Source organism: Heterodontus francisci, chromosome 43 (genome assembly GCF_036365525.1).
Source record: "Heterodontus francisci isolate sHetFra1 chromosome 43, sHetFra1.hap1, whole genome shotgun sequence".
Lineage (NCBI taxonomy): Eukaryota > Metazoa > Chordata > Chondrichthyes > Heterodontiformes > Heterodontidae > Heterodontus > Heterodontus francisci.
In genome coordinates, this window is record NC_090413.1 from 27,920,494 (window position 1) to 27,940,000 (window position 19,507).

Below are 19,507 nucleotides of genomic sequence, written 5' to 3' on the forward strand. Positions count from 1 at the left end.
TCTTTCCCTGATCGCAGCATTGACTCACACTATATGGGCTTACTCGAAGAGGAATTGTATCTAACTCAGTTTCCCCTCTGTAGTCCAGGCCCATTGAGGATAACTGTAGTAGGCCAATTGCTAATGTAGCACAGAGAGGAGATTCAATTGTAGGCTGGTCTGTATGGTACAGCAGGTGGTGAGTTTACCCACTGAAGCAGGACAAAGCAACAAAACAAAGAGCATTTTGCCAGGGGAGAAAATATTACAGAGCCAAGTGCAGGGTTACAGCAAATTTTTCTTAAAATAAAACACCAAAGGGCAGATGAACATAAATATACATTAGAAATAAGTGAATACGCACTGCCAAGTTCTTTAAAACACGCAGTAGGCTCAAGGTTAAGGAATCAATTGTATTAAAATATAATTCCATCTTTATTATACATGTAAAACCTAAACAGAAAAACCCTTCAGAACATGTTCAGCATCACCTCTGACAGACACTACACTGCAGCATGTGCTTAAAACACTAACTGCACTACGGTGCAATAAATATCCACGTACCCCTCAGATCATTTGGGCCTGTCTAATCTGGAGAATACAGCCTGGGACTCTCATGCCATCCTCACCCTCAGTTGCCCTTAGCAGACCCACTGCTCATGTGTCCACGGGACTATATTCACTAGATCACAGGCTCTGGATGTTACTGAAATCAGTTTAATATCTACATATTTAATTTGTGTTTTCTGTTCAATTGTCTTATCTTTGCATGAATGATCCTTAAGCAAGTCATAGGCCCTCAGAAAGGAGTCGGGGGCTTCCTTTCACAATTACCACACAGGCACATATTGCTGCCAGGTCACATGGATTCAGGCTCTAATTGTGTGCTAGTTCAATGATGTGGAAGTTAAGGGGAGAGGTGGGTAGTGAAAGGAGCAAGGGGATTAAGAAAGGATGGTACTGGTTATCCAGGAGCATCTCCCTGAGCTGCTTCTCCAGTTGAGAGGGTGAGTGAACTAAATTAAACAGTGCAGTGATGGAGACTGGAGGTCAAACCTAAACAGAGCATTGCAATCAGCAGGCAATGAGAGAAGTCACCCATCTAAGAAGGACCCAATTGTTTTGAAACATGAGGTGGGGTGGAAGGGGCAAGAGGCAGATACTTTGCTCAATGTGTTACACACAGTGCAATGGATACTATTGGAAAGCAACATAAAAAGAACAGGCCCAATGACTTGATATTGGTGCATTGTTTTTCCATTTAATCCTTAACTACAAAGCAAGCCAGTGAACAATGGACAGGAGGAAGACACAAGGCAGAAAGTTTTTTTTTTTTTTTTTTAGGACAAACATGGTTTTTCACTCAAAGCTGATATGAAGAAGATGGATTCTGTCAATTGAGTTGCTTTCCAATGGGCGTGGGAAGGGAGTGCATTGTGAGGATGGACATGCCAGGTGATCAGTGGCGGCAGGGTTGGGGCTGGGAGGTTAGAGACAAGAAGTCATGTGGTGAAATCTCCAGGAAAACATCCAGCCAGAGTTGGCAACCAGAACTGAAACGTGTGAGCAGAGAAAAACATACAGCACAACAACACTACTTTCCCAGGCGTCACATTGATGCCACAATAGGAAGAGGTCACGCGGATTCATTCATACCCGTGAAGTCTCTCGATGCCCTTCGGGAAGGTGACTACCAGCTGATCAAACAGCGCCTCATTATCACAATGAGCTCGGAGTAGCCAAGCTGGAATTCACGTTCAGTGGTCTGTGGCTGTTTATTCAGCCATAACATCCCAGTCGGAGGTTCGAGTCTCGGGGCCATGGGTAACTGGAGTTTCTTCCACAAGACTGCAGATTCTAGTTTGGGGTTTCTGCTCAGTTTCTCCCCAGAGTTTGAATGAATGGGATTATCGCAGGCTGGTGCAGCGCCCTCAGATGCCAGCTGACTGATCAGCTGTGGGCAAAAACCTGGAGGTAGTGCAACAGGTGGACAGAGTGAGTGCTGTTCATTCTTAAAATCGGTGCATTCAAATGGGATATTCAGCAACTTCAACGTCAGAATTACAAGCTTCACGATTCACTCCAATCCCGTTTCTCTGGTTAGAAACCCATTTCTTTTAAAAAGGGGCATATCTCCATGAGAAAAAGTATCAATGGTTTTTGTTTTGGAGAATCAGAGTCGTTTCTACAGACATGTTTTGTGCAAGTGATGCGTTTTCATCCTCCAAACGCTCTCCAGAAAAATTCCACACAAGATAGTGACGATTTCCTCCATTGAAAGAGAAAGTCAAACATCTGCATCACAATCTAATTGCCTAGTATTTAGTTGCAGTGAGATTATCTTAGTCATTAGCCTTCTGTTTGCTCTCTCTCTGTTGTGTTGGACAATTGCCAGTTTAAAGGCTCTGTTTAACTCACTCCTCAAAGCTCTGCTGGTCTTGGGAAGTCTCTGGAACTGCTCGACAATGGGAGGAGCTCCATGGCAGCAGCTGATAAACTGATGGTAGATCCAGCACATTCACACACCAGTCTGTCCCTATTTTTAAAAAAAAACTTATAAATAACACCATGGTTTCCACATCTTCCTCCAATGGTCTTCCTTGCTCATTCAAAAGACATCAGGTTCAGAGGAGGCTGCAACAAAAATGAAATCAGTTCAGATCACAAGCCATGTTTCGAGGTGAACACCAGATCAACAATGGAAAGAAATCAGAGGGGCCGGCGCTAAGGGAGTGGTGCACTGCTGGAGGAGACATTAAACAGAGGCCCCGTCTGCTCTCTCAGGTGGGTGTAAAAGATTGTTTCGAAGAGCAGGCGAGTTCTCCTGGGGCCAGTATTTATCCCTCAACCAACAATCACAAAACACAAATTACCCAGTGATTTATCACACTGCTGTTGCATCTTGTGGTGCATAAATTGGCCTCTGGGTTTCCTATATGACAGTGACTACACTTCAAAGATACTTCATTGGCTGTAAAATACTTTGAGGTCCTCAGGTTGTGAAAGGCGCTACAAAAATGTAAAATTTTCTTTCTCAGTCACCATCACTCAGTTGAGCAGAGTGGTGAAGAGATCCTGTCACTCAGAGAGCATCAAGGTCGACAAGACGACAGATAAGGGGAAGATGGGTGGCTTGCAATCCCCATCTCATTATCTCTTCGCCTGTGGGCCACTCCACAGTCCAGGGGCAGCAGCCTCAAGGGAGAGGAGCTGGAAATACCCCCTGACCACAGAGAACCCAAATACCTGATTAACAAAACAAATTAGTTCAGAGATACATGTATTTGCCTTCATGATCAGGTAGTCCCTAAGATCAGATAGTGCTTACCTGGTTGCTGTTACTGTTGCAAGCCCTGTTAAGGTGTTTGAACCACTGCACTGCATTCAGTCTGCTCCCTGCATGAAACCTATAGCAATTCCCTGCTTTGAAAAGAGAGAGAGACTCAAGGCAAGTTTACAGCATGACAACAAAGCACAATGAGAAAGGACAGTGCCCAGAACCTCAAACAATGTGAAACCTCAAATTAAATAACAGGGAGCAAGGCAAAACTAAAGTATATTCCTGCAGAGTTTTAACACTGCACTGTAAATGTGACTTGGATTTATGTCTGTGATACTCGACACAACGAGTGCCCAATCTCAGCCTGGTCCCAGAGGTGAAAATGCAAAGTGGCAGGGATGTAGCCACAGATAACTAGAGGTGGGGGAAGTGGTGGGGAGGGTGGGAATAACCAATGGCAAACATGGAATGGTGGGCAAGTCAACAACCTTCATTTCCTCCCGACAGGTACCAGTTGCACTTACACAAAGTAACAGTCATTTCTCCACAGGAGAATAAAATGGAGAAGGAACATATACAGGTTCTGTGGGTAAGTGCACTGGTGAGGGGTGGAGTGGGGGAGGGAAAGAGGGGCAGAGAGTGAAGAAAATAATTGGACAGGAACATTTACAAAAAGTGCTATAATACGAACAAAAACTGCTGGAAATACTCAGCAGGTCTGGCAGAACTGATGAAGGGTCACTGACCTGAAACGTTAACTCTGTTTCTCTCTCCACAGGCACTGCCAGACCTGTTAAGTATTTCCGGCATTTTTTGTTTTTATTTGCGATTTCCAGCATCTGCAGTATTTTGCTTTTATTTGCAAAGTGCTAATTGTTCTGTAGCAGTGGAGATGTTCATTAACTTTTACTCAGTCCTTGCTCTTTTTCATCAGGAATTCTTCACAATTTACTGAAGCCAATATCAAAGCGAGAGAGAGCGAGGGAGGTGGGGGGGGGGCAGGGAGGGAGCGAGAGAGGTGGGGGGAGGGAGGGCACAGAGAGAGAGAGTGTCCTGACCCTGGTAAACACAGAAATGTACAGGACTGGAAGAGACCACAAGGGTCCAGCTGACCACTGCCATTGACTTGGGCCAAAGTCAGTCTTCCCTTGTCCCTGCTCCACTCGAAATCAGCCTTCGACTAGCTTCTAGAGACAGACAGACAGACAGACAGACTTGTGCCATTGGATATCCAACATGCTCATGGATAAAGGGCTATTTTGCAGATTGTGTCCAGTTCTCCTCTGGAGGCATTTCACGTGCTTTAACTAGCACCAAATATAAAAACAAAATTTCTTAACCAGTCCCATCGAGAGAAGTGATCGCTCAATACTTTGCAAACAAAATTCTCTTTATGCCCCCTCAAATGACAATGTGGAGCAACCTCATGTTTTTAAAATAGAAAGTGATTCCCAAGAGATAAAAAGCAATGTTGAACTCACTGTGTTCAGAGTCTGAGAGCTGAAACATGTCCATATCTGAATCAGTCATCAGCAGAGGCATCCAACCCACAACTGACACTCTCTTACACCAGCTCGACTTAAACTGCTCAAAAAATAATTCATAAATTCAACAATTGGAGAAAAAAAAAAACTGAAGCAGTTTATGATTGTTTACCACAGATTCAGTTAATTGGAAATATAGTGAACTCAGCAGTTTGAATTCTAACCTCAAATGGCACTGTGTCCCCCTCAAAAGGGTGGATGGACAATATGAGGGGGCAACGGGACTAGTACAATTTCTCTGAATTACTCCCCTTTTGGGCACTGCAGTCTATTTCCTCTGATTGGGAAATCAAGGGCACAATCTTAAAATTAGAGCTCGGCTGTTCGGGGGGGAAATTAGGAAAAACGTCCACATAAAGGGTAGTGGGAATCTGGAATTCTCCCTCTCAAAGTTGTGGATTCTGGCGACAGAAACTTTCAAGGCTGTGATAGATTTTGTTGGGTAAGGGCATTCAGAAAAATGAAGCAAAAGGTGGGTAAAATGGAGTGGAGGTGAATGGTAGAACAGGCCCGAGGGGCTGAAGGGCCTCCTCCTGGTCCACGTACCCTATATGACACTTGAGAGAAGCCTTGCATAGTAGGCCTTAGGAACCTCACCAGCTCAATAATTCCAATTCAACATCCCAATCCAAATGTCTGCGATTTGTCAGTCTGACAAGATGTAATTATTCAGGGAAGGAATGCAAACTCTTCTCATAAACCACAGTCCAACAACACTGACCTGTTTTCTTTCAGTCGATTTCATCGATTTGGCTCCATAGTAAACCAGCTGACTATCGCAGAGCGCAATCCAATACGTCGTCCATAGTGACACCTGAGTTAAGACAGGACAGTCCCCAGTTTAGAGATTCCCCATCCACATTTACTGACTCCGTGCTACACTCAGCTCCACAATCTCTCCCCGGTCTCCTGGCCAATATTTATCCCTCAATCAATACCATTAAAACAGATCTGATCATCATCACATTGCCGTTTGTGGGAGCTTGCTGTGCACAAATTGACTGCTGCGTTTCCTACATGACAAAAGAGACTACTTCTCTTCTTAGGCCGTCCCTCGGGACAGAGGACGATTTGCTTCCGCTCTAGATCAGTGAGTTTGAACAACGTGTTCGACGCCCAAACCGCAGACCCTCCCACATGTGGGCCATGTGGTGTTTGAAGAGTTGAATAGGTTGGATAGTGTAGAGGGTATTTCATTGTCGTGAAGCACTTGGGGACATCCCGAAGCTGGGAAAAGGTGCTACAGAAATGGAAATCCTTTTGCTGTTTCCTTATCTCTCTTTTGCCTCAGGAGGTGGCAGGTCAACAGGAGGTCAGTGAGGTTTAGTGTTTTAGCCATTCACCTCCTGTTGATGCTCATTGTAAAAAGGTTACAGTCCCAGCACAAAATAGATTAGAAAATAGTAAATTAGCAAATTAACTGTGTGTGGGGAGGAACAAAAAATAAAAACCGCTAACATAGAAACAGCTCAGTTACACAACTTGTAACTGATAGACCCTTCCTCACCCCAATAGCATCATTTCACTGAACACCAACATGACAGTGTGTAAACTGCTCCCTTACCCTCGGTTTCTTGCCATCCTTCAGGACCGTTTTCCTCCTCAGTGTGCTTTCAATGGTTGCAGACCCTCGCTGGGAATGGACTCCAGAATTATCAGGTAGTATGGGTCTAGGTAGAGCAAAGCTAGGATATGTTACTCCAGTAACAATGACAAGAAACTCCACAGCCTCCCGCCACTTTCCAAGTTCAAAAGCACAATTATAATCACTTCTCTGCAGCAAAACACTGCAGCTCAGCCCATGTTATATGGGAGGGAAAAATACCTCGCAATTTCCCCCCTCCGTCCCTCCCATTTGATCTCAGGCTGGGACACAACAGCATGCGTTACATCACCCTCCTATACCTTGTTCAGGTGACTGTTTAACGTGTGGGCCAAGGCAGCACATTTCAAAAGGCTATTTAACCACAGCAGGAGGCTAGAACAGTCGAGTCCAATCATGTTCTAATCCCATGTCGACATACAAGTGCTATCACAGAATAATACAGTGCAGAAGAGGCCCTTCGGCCCATCGAGTCTGCACCGATGAGTCTGCACTCTTGCTATCTAACAAGAGTCACTGGACAGTGATTTTTTTTTTTAACCCTTCCCTCTGAGAATACATATCCAATTTTAGTAGCCTTCTTGCTATTCCAACTGAGTGCCAACAGGCTATTCGAACATGGACAGCATCACACCTAGATTCCTCTGCTGCATCAAATGCCCACACGCACGCACCCCGGCACTGTATCGTGCTTTAAACAGCTGTAAGGAGAGATGCATTTCATCATTGGAGGAGAATATCCAGACCCTTGTAACAGACACCATTACCAAGACTGGAGCTGAAATATACTGGTGAAACACAGACACACCTCATTGGACACAGCAGCAGTCAGGAAACACCGGAATATCTGGGAAGGATATCTGTATCCTACCCGGAATTCCCTGTGCCCCTACGAGCGGTTTCACCACGTACATTCACACTGACGAAAGATGAGGGTGTTGGGTATCTAGTAGTGAAGAATGTACCACATGCTCATGTTGACACTTACATACCTGACTAGGATTGTGCAAGAGCTCCGGGTAAACCTGGTCATAGGACCCAGGGAGCGATAGACCCCATTCCTGTTGTAGAAACAGGTAAAGCAAATCCTAATTAACACACACTCAGCAGGGGGACACAGGAACAGGAGGAGGCCATTCAGCCCCTCAAGCCTGTTCTGCCAATGACATTATGGCTGATTTGCATCCGAACACCATATTGCTCAATACCCTGATCTAGCAATAAACTATTGATCTCAGATTTGAAATTATTAATTGATCTAGCATCTCCTGCTTTTTGTGGGAGAGAGTTTCACACTTCCGCCACCCTTTGTGTGAAGAAGTGTTTTCTAACTTCTCTCCTAAATGACCTGACTCTGATTTTAAGGTTAAGTCCCCTTGTCCTATCTCCCCCACTAGCGGAAAATGTTTCTCTCTATCTGCCCCATCAATTCCTTTCAAAATCCAAAAAAACTTCACATCAAAGCACCCCTTAACCTTTTATATTCTGGGAAATAAGCCTAGTTTATGTAACCTCTCCTCATAATGCTTGGTGGGGAAGGGGGGGTTGGTGTTGAGAGTTCTATTTAAAGGCAAATTAACCGTTTGGAGTTTATTGCTTCATATTAACTCAGCTCTCACCGTTCAAAAGTTGACCAGGAGCTTGCATCTCCGACGTCACAGCTTTCTTCACAGGAGGCTGGAACAGGAAGTGAAAACCCATCACCAGACCGTCTCAAAAATACCATCCTGGATTTCCCTCTGGGATTCTCTGAGCCACATCCCATGTTTCCCGGTTGACAGAGGTTCTTCAACCACTGCGTGCAGTGAGGGGTCCACAATTGACATTGCAGATGCTCTCTCCTCCCTTTGGGGAATCTTAAGAAAAGCAGGTGCTGAGTGGACCCAACATCGAGCAGGATCTGCTCCCTCCGTGCAGGAACAATGCAAGCTGACACCACACACTGTGAATCACTAGTTGGAGCCCAACGCAGTGGCACATTAGGATGTGGAAGAGAAAACCATTGGTCATGTATCACATTAATGCTGCCAAGTGGAAGGATGCAGATTGTTCTCACATGACTTTACATTGTGCTCAATTCCCGATTGGAACAACATGAACTCCAAGAGATTCCATCAGGCAAGACTGAAGAGAAAGAGCTGTGACACCAGCCAGCTGCTGTGTTTCCCCCCACCCCCAGCTCACACATCTTCCCCAGGTTAGTGAGCTGCTGGTAAGTTACACACTCGGCAGAGGTTAGCCTTGGTAAGGTTGCGGGGGGGGGGGGTGAAGGCAAGGGGACATGAAGGTGCGAGTGAGAGAAATGGAAATGATCTTTGATGTGGGAGCCAGTGTGGTCAACTCACTCAAAACAACATGGTGCTTTATTTAGAACATATGGTCCCACAGCAACTTTCACACCCTCAGGACACCCCAAAGTGCTTTCCAGCCAATGAAGTACTTTTTGAAGTGTAGTCACTGTTGTAATGTAGGAAAATGGGGCAGTTTGTGCACAGCAAGATCCCACAAACAGCAACGTGATAATCTCCTGTCTGTATCAGAAGTTTACGAGTTTAAGTTTCACCCCAAAGACTTGAGCACATAATCTAGGCCAACACTCCAGTACAGTGCTGAGGGAGTGCCGCACTGTCGGAGGGGCCATTATTTGCATGAAACCTTAAACTGAGGCCCCATCAGCTCCTATGGTTACTGTTCGAAGTAGAGCAGGGGAGTTCTCTCCAATGTTCTGGCCAATATTTATCCCTCAACCAACATCACAAACAGATTATCTGGATCATTATCACATTGGATGTTTGTGGGAGCTTGCTGTGCACAAAATTGGTTGCTATGTTTCATACAACAAATGACTACACGTCAAAAAAGTAACTTGGTTATCTGTAAAACACTTTGGGATGTTGAGTTCATGAGTTTGTTCTGTCTTTTCCAAGACTAAAAAGCTACAGATGAAGAGAAATGATCCCTGTGCGACACCAGGTGGTGTTTTACCTGGACAGTGGTCACAAGCCGGCTGGACCGTAGCCTGCACCATCCATAACAAATCATCTTGCAGCACAGTGTCATCCAGGAGACACCGAGATCGAGAGCCAGGGAATGTGGCACTTTTGGGGCCTGCATTGCTCATTCGTCGAGCTCTGTATAAAATATATCAAATATTAGGCAAGGCAATGGTGGAGGGGGGGGAAAAAACAAAAACGAAACAGCAAAAAGGTATTTAATTTGCAGCTGTCCAAAAAACCAAACCAAACCAGTGACCTCTCCCAGGTCATGCTGATCAAAGTCCACCAGCCTCTTTAACAGATTAATATTTCCAAGAGCCGCACAAAGTAATAGGAAATGAAATCACCATTTTTAAAAACAGACCATCATGCTAGAAATTTCCAGTCAATTATCAGCTGGAGGCTCCAGACTGACCCCTGCAGGAATGATCAACTTGAATTAGCATCTGCTTTCAAGCAGAAATTCCAACTGCCAGAGAGACGGACAAGAGGCAGAAAGGGATCATTCCCCACCTCTTCCCCCACCCCCGCCACGCCTCCCCAAGGAAACAGGGACCTCTTCCCCCAGTTCCGAGGGGGACTGGAACATACACTGTTGGTATATTTTCAGTGCTTGTAAACAAGTAAAATAACAATTTCGAAAGAGAAGATTCTTCTTGAAAATGCCAGCACATTCTCTTCTCTCTCTTTGCACTCCTTATCTCGAGAGACAATGGGTAAGTACCTGGAGGTGGTCAGTGGTTTGTGGAGCAGCGCCTGGAGTGGCTATAAAGGCCAATATTAGAGTGACAGACTCTTCCACAGGTGCTGCAGATAAAATTGGTTGTCGGGGCTGTTGCACAGTTGGCTCTCCCCTGGCGCTTCTGTCTTTTTTCCTGCCAACTGCTAAGTCTCTTCGACTCGCCACACTTTAGCCCCGCCTTTATGGTTGCCTGCCAGCTCTGGCAATCGCTGGCAACTGACTCCCACGACTTGTGATCAATGTCACAGGACTTCATGTCGCGTTTGCAGACATCTTTAAAGCGGAGACATGGACGACCGGTGGGTCTGATGCCAGTGGCGAGCTCGCTGTACAATGTGTCTTTGGGGATCCTGCCATCTTCCATGCGGCTTACATGGCCAAGCCATCTCAAGCGCCGCTGACTCAGTAGTGTGTATAAGCTGGGGATGTTGGCCGCCTCGAGGACTTCTGTGTTGGAGATACGGTCCTGCCACCTGATGCCAAGTATTCTCCGGAGGCAGCAAAGATGGAATGAATTAAGATTTCGCTCTTGGCTGACATACATTGTCCAGGCCTCGCTGCCATAGAGCAAGGTACTGAGGACACAGGCTTGATACACTCGGACTTTTGTGTTCCGTGTCAGTGCACCATTTTCCCACACTCTCTTGGCCAGTCTGGACATAGCAGTGGAAGCCTTTCCCATGCGCTTGTTGATTTCTGCATCGAGAGACAGGTTACTGGTGATAGTTGAGCCTAGGTAGGTGAACTCTTGAACCACTTCCAGAGCGTGGTCGCCAATATTGATGTATGGAGCATTTCTGACGTCCTGTCCCATGATGTTCGTTTTCTTGAGGCTGATGGTTAGGCCAAATTCTTTGCAGGCAGCTGCAATCCTGTCGATGAGACTCTGCAGACACTCTTCAGTGTGAGATGTTAATGCAGCATTGTCAGCAAAGAGGAGTTCCCTGATGGGGACTTTCCGTACTTTGGTCTTCGCTCTTAGACGGGCAAGGTTGAACAACCAGCCACCTGATCTTGTGTGGAGGAAAATTCCTTCTTCTGAAGACTTGAACGCATGTGAGAGCAGCAGGGAGAAGAAAATCCCAAACAGCGTAGGTGCGAGAACACAGCCCTGTTTCACGCCACTCAGGATAGGAAAGGGGTCTGATGAGGCGCCGCTATGCTGAATTGTGCCTTTCGTATTGTCATGGAATGAGGTGATGATACTTAGTAGCTTTGGTGGACATCCAATATTTTCTAGTAGTCTGAAGAGACCACGTCTGCTGACGAGGTCAAAGGCTTTGGTGAGATCAATGAAAGCAACGTAGAGGGGCATCTGTTGTTCGTGGCATTACACAGTGATTAAAACGGGAGGGTTGGTGTTCCTCTCTCTCGGAGTCACTCACTCAGCGTTAGGAAGGAACCCAGGGTTGCCTTGTGTTTCCCTCTCTGGTGGATACACCCCCGCCCACCCGCCACCACCATCAGACCAGCCTGGCTGTGTCAAAGACCCCAGCGGATGCAGCCTGACCGTGCATCAGGGAGCCCTGGCGAGGTGCCGTTGAACACAATGCGCAGAAGCCCACTGTCCTGTTTAGTAGCCCTTGCAGATGGCGACAGCATCAAACCCAAGATTACAAATGAATACCTGATGATTTTCTTAGGAATGGAGTCCATCACTCACTTGTAATCAACACTGCGCCATTTTCTGTGTCCCCGTGTCAAACACAGACACGTAACTGTGGCATCACCGTCAGAATATTCAGCTGCCTCAGTGGGGGAGAGTGAGCCTGAAGAGGAGAGGACACAGATCTTTATAGTCGTTTCTGCGGTTGTGCTTTGGTGATTATACCAGTGCCAAACTTCAAACAAAGATAGCTTCCCAATAATATCAATTGATTCCCCTGCTCTCTGGGTCTCAATCTTACTCTGTCACAGGCACTAACAGAAGCTTTCCCAAGTGAGGGCCTGGATACAGTGTCCATACTGGGAACCAATCCCGAAAAATGTGCTTTTCCCTCTTTCAGGTGTCAGCTGTGGTTCAGTGGGTAGCGTTCTCACCTCAACCAGAATATCACAGGTTTACATCCCCCTCCAAAGGCACAAAATCAAGGCCGAGGGAGCGCCGCACTGTCGGAGGCTCGGTACTGAGGGAGCGCCGCACTGTCGGAGGCTCGGTACTGAGGGAGCGCCGCACTGTCGGAGGCTCGGTACTGAGGGAGCGCCGCACTGTCGGAGGGACTGTCTTTTGGATGAGGCGTTAAACTGAGGCTCCGTCTGCCCTCTCAGGTTGATGTAAAGATCCCACAGCCACTATTTTTCAAAAAGCGGGGCAGTCCCACCTCCGGCGTCCCGGCCAATATTCATCCCCTCAAACAGCATCACTAACAGATTATCTGGTTGCTTTAGTGGGATCTTGCTGTGTGCAAATTAGCTGCTACGTTTGTTATTACAACAGTAATTACACTTCAAAAGTACTTCATTAGCTGTCAAGCGCTTTGGGGCATCCTGCAGTTGTGAAAGGCGCTACAGAAATGCAAATCTTTCTCCAATGTAACATTTCCCATTACGAACATCTCCAAATTCGATCAATTGCCAATTTGTTGATAATTTTGTGCTAGGTTTTGAAGAAAAACCTACAGCTCACCTACAGCTGCTCCCCCGGAGATCTGATGCTGAGCACAAGACATGGGTTCAATCATCAGAGACAGTCTATAGAGAGAGGTCAAAACATTCAGAGTTCCAATAAAGAATATTCACAGTTAATACAATGGATTATTCTGGAATTTCTTCAAACATCAGTGAATCACTGGACTAAAGGTGAGGGATGCAAGAGCTGGGATTTGGAACACATTCCGTGTCAGGTACTCGTGTTAGCATCACTCCTGGATTCGATTCAGAGTAAAGCTGTCAACTATGCTCCAACAATGTGCCTCAGACCCAAACTCCCTGATTAATGTATCCCCACCAGACCTCTCCAACATCATGTACTGTCCCAATGAAAGTCCAAATCCCATGGCTTTTGGACATTTGGGTGCTAGAAGGTTCTAGAATGCAGCCACGATTCCCTCATCTGCAAAGACTCGCTCCCATTCCCTGGTTTCCAGTTGAACAGTAGGAACAGTGAAAGCCAGCCCTTTGGAGAATCTCTTCTCTAAGGAAGAGGCAACTGCAGAACTGACCTGTGGTTGTCCTGCTCCAGGAGCCCTTGCAGTTCCTCGATGTATCTCACAGAGTTCAGGTATCTCTGCACATGAGGCAATGTCAGAAGATCTACAAATAATTCAAGTTAGAACATGATCACACAACAAATGAGGATCTCACAGCAATACAAGTGTGAATCCAAGCCCAGCCCAAGTTCAAAATCAAAGAGAAAATGCGAGTCAGTCAGCATCTGAAAGACAGGAGGGTTAACATCGCAGGTGTTTCTATCCCCACCTCCATTCTCCTTCTCTAGGAGCCAATAAAGCCACCAGACACTGCCAGGCAAAAATTTCTTGATTAGTTTCCTGCTTTTGCCATAACCACAGGCAATGCCGAGTGTGACAGACTCTCCAAGACGGAGGCCAACCTCTGCTCACCACCACCCACACTGTCTGGTTAAGATCAGGTCTCCGTTCATGAGGAAACTCCAAACAGGACCCTTATCCACCTACAGTTTGCAGAAAATGCTGGCAAGAATCAGCTCGAGTTTCATTGTGACCCCAAACACCTCAACGTGTTAGGAGCTTCATAATTCTCTGCAATCCAATCACTTCCCTCATCTCCTACTGATCTCCAGCTGGCTCACAGTCCCATTGGGTTCAACGTAGCTACACAGTGGTCAATGTAGAGTTTTAGGGGCATGTGGTTGGTCATTGACACAGAGGCCTCAACATGAATGAGGTCACAGAGTTAGCAGACAGTCAAGGTGCGCTCTGTCAGCCAGTCATCATTCATTAGGCGCAGTGAGAATGACAGGAGCCCTTCTGCAGACTTGGTGGAGCTGAATGGGATCCGGGTGGGCTTGATGGGGTTACTGCTCGCATTGCCCATCCTAAAATAATGACACTCAATGGGGACTTTGCATTCTTGTGCAGACAGTAAACTGCTCAATGATTGAGGTCATTGTAGTCAGGCCTGATCACATCACAACCCAAGAGCCACACGCATGATCACAACTAGGAGGAGGAAACTGTTCAATATTTCTCCCTCCATAGCCCAGGGCACTGAGGCCAAGTGTAGGAATCTAACTAAATGAACTCAGGCTAGGGATTGGATCTGCTTGGACCTTTAAAGGGACAGTCCGACACTGGGCAATCACGAAGCAGAGGAGCTGAAGACTTTGCTTCCCAGAACTGAATGGGTTAACTACAAAAATTAGCCTTTAACCACAGTTCATAAAATTCTTGACTCGAGCAGACATTCCCTGGAAAGCAAGATGTTAAGTATTAGGAAAACCCATTTGTGTTTAATTTAACAAATTGGATCAAACAGAGCATGTGTTATGAACGGTAATCACACATTACCTGTGGCTCATTCAAAAGACAGTCGAATAGTTTCAGTTTGGAGACCAGGACAGTTAAAAAGATGGCACCATGGACTGTACCACATGGCAGGAAAAAAATTCAGGATGTCAAGGTCTCTTCCACTGATACTTTAAACTGCTACATGAAGCACCTGTAGGCCTGCTGCGGTACTGAGCCACAAGGACAGGGAAGATGTCGTGTTTGGGACCCAGTCTGAGCCGTAGCAGTGGTAGGTCTGCTGTAATTGGCCTCAGCACTCTGGGCTGGGAGGTGGTGAGAGAGGATAAAGCTGCAACTTTGGATCCTTATCCGACTGCTCCCACTGGAAAGCCAGGGTCGTTCGAGGACAGGATTGGGCTCCCACCATGGAGGAGCCTCAACAGTGACCAAGGAATTGGGGAGGGTACTGGAGGGAAAGTGGGATCAGTGAAACCAAACTCCAGGTGAGCTCAAGGAACAGCTAACTGAACAAGTGCAGGTCATCAAACTCTTCAGCCGCTGCTCTTGGCTTGAAACGCCAATTCTACCCCTTCTGGTTTTGCTCAGTCCTATGAAGGGTTTTTTTTCCTGCTCCTGCCTAAAGTTCCAGCCAAGGTGTTGACCTTTTAGTGGTACAGAGAGAGACAGAGACTAATGGAAAAGATTCAAAGTGAAGACAGCTACAACCTCAGTTCAGCTATTGACGATTGTCAGACAGGCTTTTACCATATTCACAGAATTGCTGAAAGTCACAGATAATCCGTAAAACATTGTTGATCTGATTACAGCGATGCTTATTCTCCAAGATGCCTGCCGATGGTGGATATGCAGCATCAATGTAGGTGAGGTCAGACAAGTAGATCCCTGGAAGAGACAAAACAGCCAGAGTTCAGAGATGCCAAAACGGGGGATTCTTTCTGCAAATCAAACATTTTCACAAAAGGTGAAGGCTGTTCAGCTCTTGCAGCATCACTAAAGCACATGATCTGGTCATTTATCTCACTTTGTGGGATCTTGCTGTGTGCAAATCGGCTGCCATAATTCTTACTTTACAACAGTGATTATAATTCAAAAGGACTTCAATGTGAAGTGTTTTGGAACATCCTGAGGTTGTGAAATTGCACTAGAAAAATACAAGTTTGTTCTTTCCTTCCTTTTAGACAGGCAGTGTCAGGTACAGCACCAGTATTGATGTACGTCACTAAAGCTCCTTCGACCCTGCCTTTTAACTCAGGAAGGCAGCTCCCACTGACTGCTGCCACGCTTTGATATCCTACCAAAGCCATCACTACTCATTCACATAGACTGTCAGTTAGGGAAAGTTGGATTCACATCTGAATTCGTGAATTTTGGGAGCTTCCCGAGCAGCGCAAGATTAATTTCCAAACCATCAAAATCTAGCTTGCAAAACTAGATCCTAGAGCTGAAACTAGACTGTGTGAAGTTACACTGGCCAACAAAATTCTATTAAAATGAAAGTTGGCAATGTAACAATTTTTAATAGTTCAAAAGGTACAGAATAAAAAAAGTGAATTGCAGACAGCTGGGCTCTCCTGTAAAACGCAAGGTCAATGTGACAATTTCAACCAATTCATCACCGGAGGTCTCTGTGCTGTTATGTTTATATCGAGAAGATGTTCCTGTGCAATTTTTAAGCATTTTCCAGTGTGACTCCGTTTCAAGGAGAAAAATTTCCACGAAGCTGCAAAAGTTCATCTCGGGAGATAGCAACCAAGTAGTGTTCTGTCAAAGGTCATCCTAGACGTTGGCCAGTGCCATGTGACTTCCTTCCTGACCCTTCCCAACATCTTCCCCCCTCGCCGGCCCCCCAACTTCGAGTCCAAACCATTTGCTCAAACACTGAGCAATCCTCCAGTCGGCTGATTGCGGAGTTGGATTCTTTACAGTCTGGGTGAGGTGAGAGGAGGAAGGATGTTGACACATTCACCAGAAATAAATCAATCAATTAAGAGGTGCAACCTCCAGCACCTTCCTCACCATCTGTAACTCCTGGAAACTGCCCACACTCCAGACCTGTGCTGGCAAAGAAAGAATTAAAGAACTTGCATCTCTATAGCGCCTTTCACAACTGCAGGACATCTCAAAGTGCTTTACAGCCAAAGAAGTACTTTTGAAGTGTAGTCAGTGTAGGAAACATGGCAGTCAATTTGCGCACAGCAAGCTCCCACAAATATGAAAGCTGGATAATTTGTTTTAGTGATGCTGGAGGAGGGATAGATAGTCAAGTGCTCATGGGAGTAGGGCAATATAGTGCTATGGATTGAGAATTGGTTGACAGACAGAAAACAGAGTAGGGATAAATGGGTCATTCGCAGGATGGCAGGCTGTTACTAGGGGGGCACAGCAAGGGTTAGTGCTGGGACCACAGCAGTTCACAATCTATATAAATGATTTGGATATGGGGACCAATTGTAGTAATATTTCCAAATTTGCTAATGACAAAACTAGGTGGGAATGTAAGTTGTGAGGAGGATGCAAGGAGGTTTCAAGGGGACTTGAATAGGTTAAGTGAATGAGCAAGAACATGGCAGGTGGAATATAATGTGAAGAAGTGTGAAGTGATCCACTTTGATAGAAAAAACAGAAAGACAGAGTATTTCTTAAATGGTGAGAGGTTGGGAAGTGTTGATGTCCAAAGGGACCTGGGTGTCCTTGTTCATGAGTCACTGAAAGCTAGTATGCAGGTGCAGCAAGCCTTCATCGCAAGGAGATTGGAGTACAGGAGTGAAGATATATTGCTGCAATTGTAGAAAGCCTTGGTGAGACTGCACCTGGAGAATTGTGTACAGTTTTGGTCTCCTTATCGAAGGAAGGATATACTTGACATAGAAGGAGTGCAATGGAGGTTCACCAAACTAATCCCTGGGATGGCAGGATTGTCTTAAAAGGAAGGATTGCAGAAACTGGGCCTGTATTCTCTAGAGTTTCGAAGAATGAGAGGTGATATTGAAACTTACAAAATTCTTACAGGACTTGACAGGGTAGATGTGGACAGGATGTTTCCTCTAGCAAGTGAGTCTAGAACGAGGGGACACTGTCTGAGAATAAGGGGCAGGCCATTTAAGACTGAGATGAGGAGGAATTTAATTCAGAGGGTGGTGAATCTGTGGAATTCTCTACCCCAGAGGGCTGTGGAAGCTCAATCATTGAGCATGCTCAAGACAGAAATTGATAGATATCTGGACACTAATGACATCAAGGGATATGGGGATAGTGGGGAAAATGGCGTAGAGATAGATGATCAGCCATGATCTGTCTGAATGGTGCAGCAGGTTCGATGGGCTGAATGGCCTACTCCTGCTCCTATTTCCTATGAACCTATGCCCAATCTGGACAGTGATTGGCAGATTGAAGATTGGGCAGTTTCCAGGAATGGAAGCAATGCAAGTCTCTCCATCTTGGCTGGTTTGGTGCATCTCCCAATATCTAATTAGACAGAAGCCTCGAAATGCAGCCACCCCCATCCATCTTACAATGGTAAGGGATGATGGTGCCAATTTGGCCTGGGGATAGGGCCCAAGATTTGAAAATCGGGGAGGAAGCAGGGGGAGGTGGGGTAGATGTGATGTTTGAGAGATGGTACCTAGAACAGCCATACACCATAACAGCATGAACCAATTCTTCCCAACTCCATTTTAAAACCAAAAAAAATATATAGTTGAACAGCTAACATGGAGTCAGTGTCCCTGTAATGAGACACTCCTGGGCACATATCACTTTCAATATGAATATTAGAGAGAGGTTCCTGCTGCTTCCTCTGCAGCTCGAGACCCTCCCTCAGCAGTGGCTCTGGATCCTTTCAGCTTCTGTGAATCCCTTGGTACAGTAAATAAACTCAAGATCACGAGTTCAAAACTATTCAATCTACTAAGCTGTTATTTAGATGAGGGGGTCACGGACCTGAATGTATACTTTAAAATCTGCTCCGTTTTCGTAATTGCCAACAGCTCATCAGATTTATTTGCAAAGCAAAGTGACCTCACTTGCATGCGAGTTCCTTTCCTCTCCCTCTGTTTTCCAACCACCACCCCCCACCCCCCCAATCTCTCCTGAACACTGGCTCATGCTGGACTATGATTCCACAGGGAATGCAGGAGCACAGATAGGGAGCATCAACCATTTCCCATCATGGAGAGAATTGCAGCCCACCCCAACCTGACCCCATCACCACACCAGCAGGGGGTTTCACTGGGGAGATCAGCAGTGGGAACCCGAATCTTTCTTCCTGCCTCAGCTCAGGGGAACGGAGGCCAGTTTTAGGCCCAGCTAACAACACAGCCAGCCAAGCTCTGTCTGATTCAGTCCCACCTCACAGGGTGCATTGCACCGTAGAGTCTACAGAGGGAACAGCAATCCCTTGCTTTGGTCACTCGGGCAATCCTATTGGACAATAGTGTTTCCTCATTAAGCTCTCGGCATTTGAGATTTGATGTTGGTTTAACAGTGAGCATCATCCTTTGATCTATTCAACACACTTTCCAAGCTTCCTCAGTGGGTATAGCACCGTCTGGTGTAGTGCTGAATCTCAGAGCAGTAAACTCCCATCTTCAGACCCGAGATTGTGGCAACTTAGTGGATTTCAGCTGGTGCAGCAGTCAGGGTTACACAGCCCTCGGCTGTGGTTCACTGGGGATCTCGCCTGTGACAGGGTCATGGGTTCAAATCCCACTCCAGAAACTCAAGCATGAAATCTAGGTTGGCACTCCCAGTGGAGTACTGAGGGAGTGCTACGTTGTCGGAGGTGCTGTCTTTCAGGTGAGATGTTGAACTGAGACCCAGTCTGCCCTCTCAGGTGGATGCACTGTTTAAAGAACAAGGAGTTCTTCCCAGCGTTCCGGCCAAAATTTATCCCTCAACCAACACGGCTAAAATCTTG

At 46.1% G+C, this 19,507-nt stretch overlaps 2 protein-coding genes across 2 annotated transcripts in view; both read right to left on the reverse strand.

The window, feature by feature from the left end:
* Window positions 1-426: 426 nt before the first annotated feature.
* Window positions 427-5,648, reverse strand: LOC137355772 (ras-specific guanine nucleotide-releasing factor RalGPS2-like). Its single transcript, XM_068021272.1, has 4 exons — window positions 5,525-5,648; window positions 4,741-4,843; window positions 3,308-3,399; window positions 427-2,613 (listed from the first exon to the last, which is right to left on the reverse strand). The coding sequence occupies exons 1-4, from the start codon at window positions 5,546-5,548 to the stop codon at window positions 2,584-2,586; spliced, it is 249 nt and encodes an 82-aa protein (XP_067877373.1). The 5' UTR covers window positions 5,549-5,648; the 3' UTR covers window positions 427-2,583.
* A 784-nt stretch (window positions 5,649-6,432) lies between these two features.
* The window catches only part of LOC137355771 (ras-specific guanine nucleotide-releasing factor RalGPS2-like), a 56,197-nt gene continuing 43,122 nt past the window's right edge, over window positions 6,433-19,507 (reverse strand). The window contains exons 7-12 of the mRNA XM_068021271.1: window positions 15,337-15,474; window positions 13,306-13,396; window positions 12,771-12,835; window positions 11,808-11,913; window positions 8,026-8,083; window positions 6,433-6,473 (exon numbers count right to left, since the gene is read on the reverse strand). Of these exons, the coding sequence (XP_067877372.1) occupies window positions 8,074-8,083; window positions 11,808-11,913; window positions 12,771-12,835; window positions 13,306-13,396; window positions 15,337-15,474 (410 nt within the window). The 3' untranslated portion in view covers window positions 6,433-6,473; window positions 8,026-8,073. The remainder of the gene's footprint in view (window positions 6,474-8,025; window positions 8,084-11,807; window positions 11,914-12,770; window positions 12,836-13,305; window positions 13,397-15,336; window positions 15,475-19,507) is intronic.

What these genes read in the sequence shown, in the direction of transcription:
- LOC137355772 (XM_068021272.1), bottom strand. Translation starts at nt 5,548, where the DNA reads ATGAAATCGACTGAAAGAAAACAG. An exon ending in AATCGACTGAAAGAAAACAG is followed by an intron (nt 4,844 to 5,524) that starts GTCAGTGTTGTT and finishes TTTTTTGAGCAG; the next exon opens with TTTAAGTCGAGCTGGTGTAA. An exon ending in GCTCTCAGACTCTGAACACA is followed by an intron (nt 3,400 to 4,740) that starts GTGAGTTCAACA and finishes TTTTCAAAGCAG; the next exon opens with GGAATTGCTATAGGTTTCAT.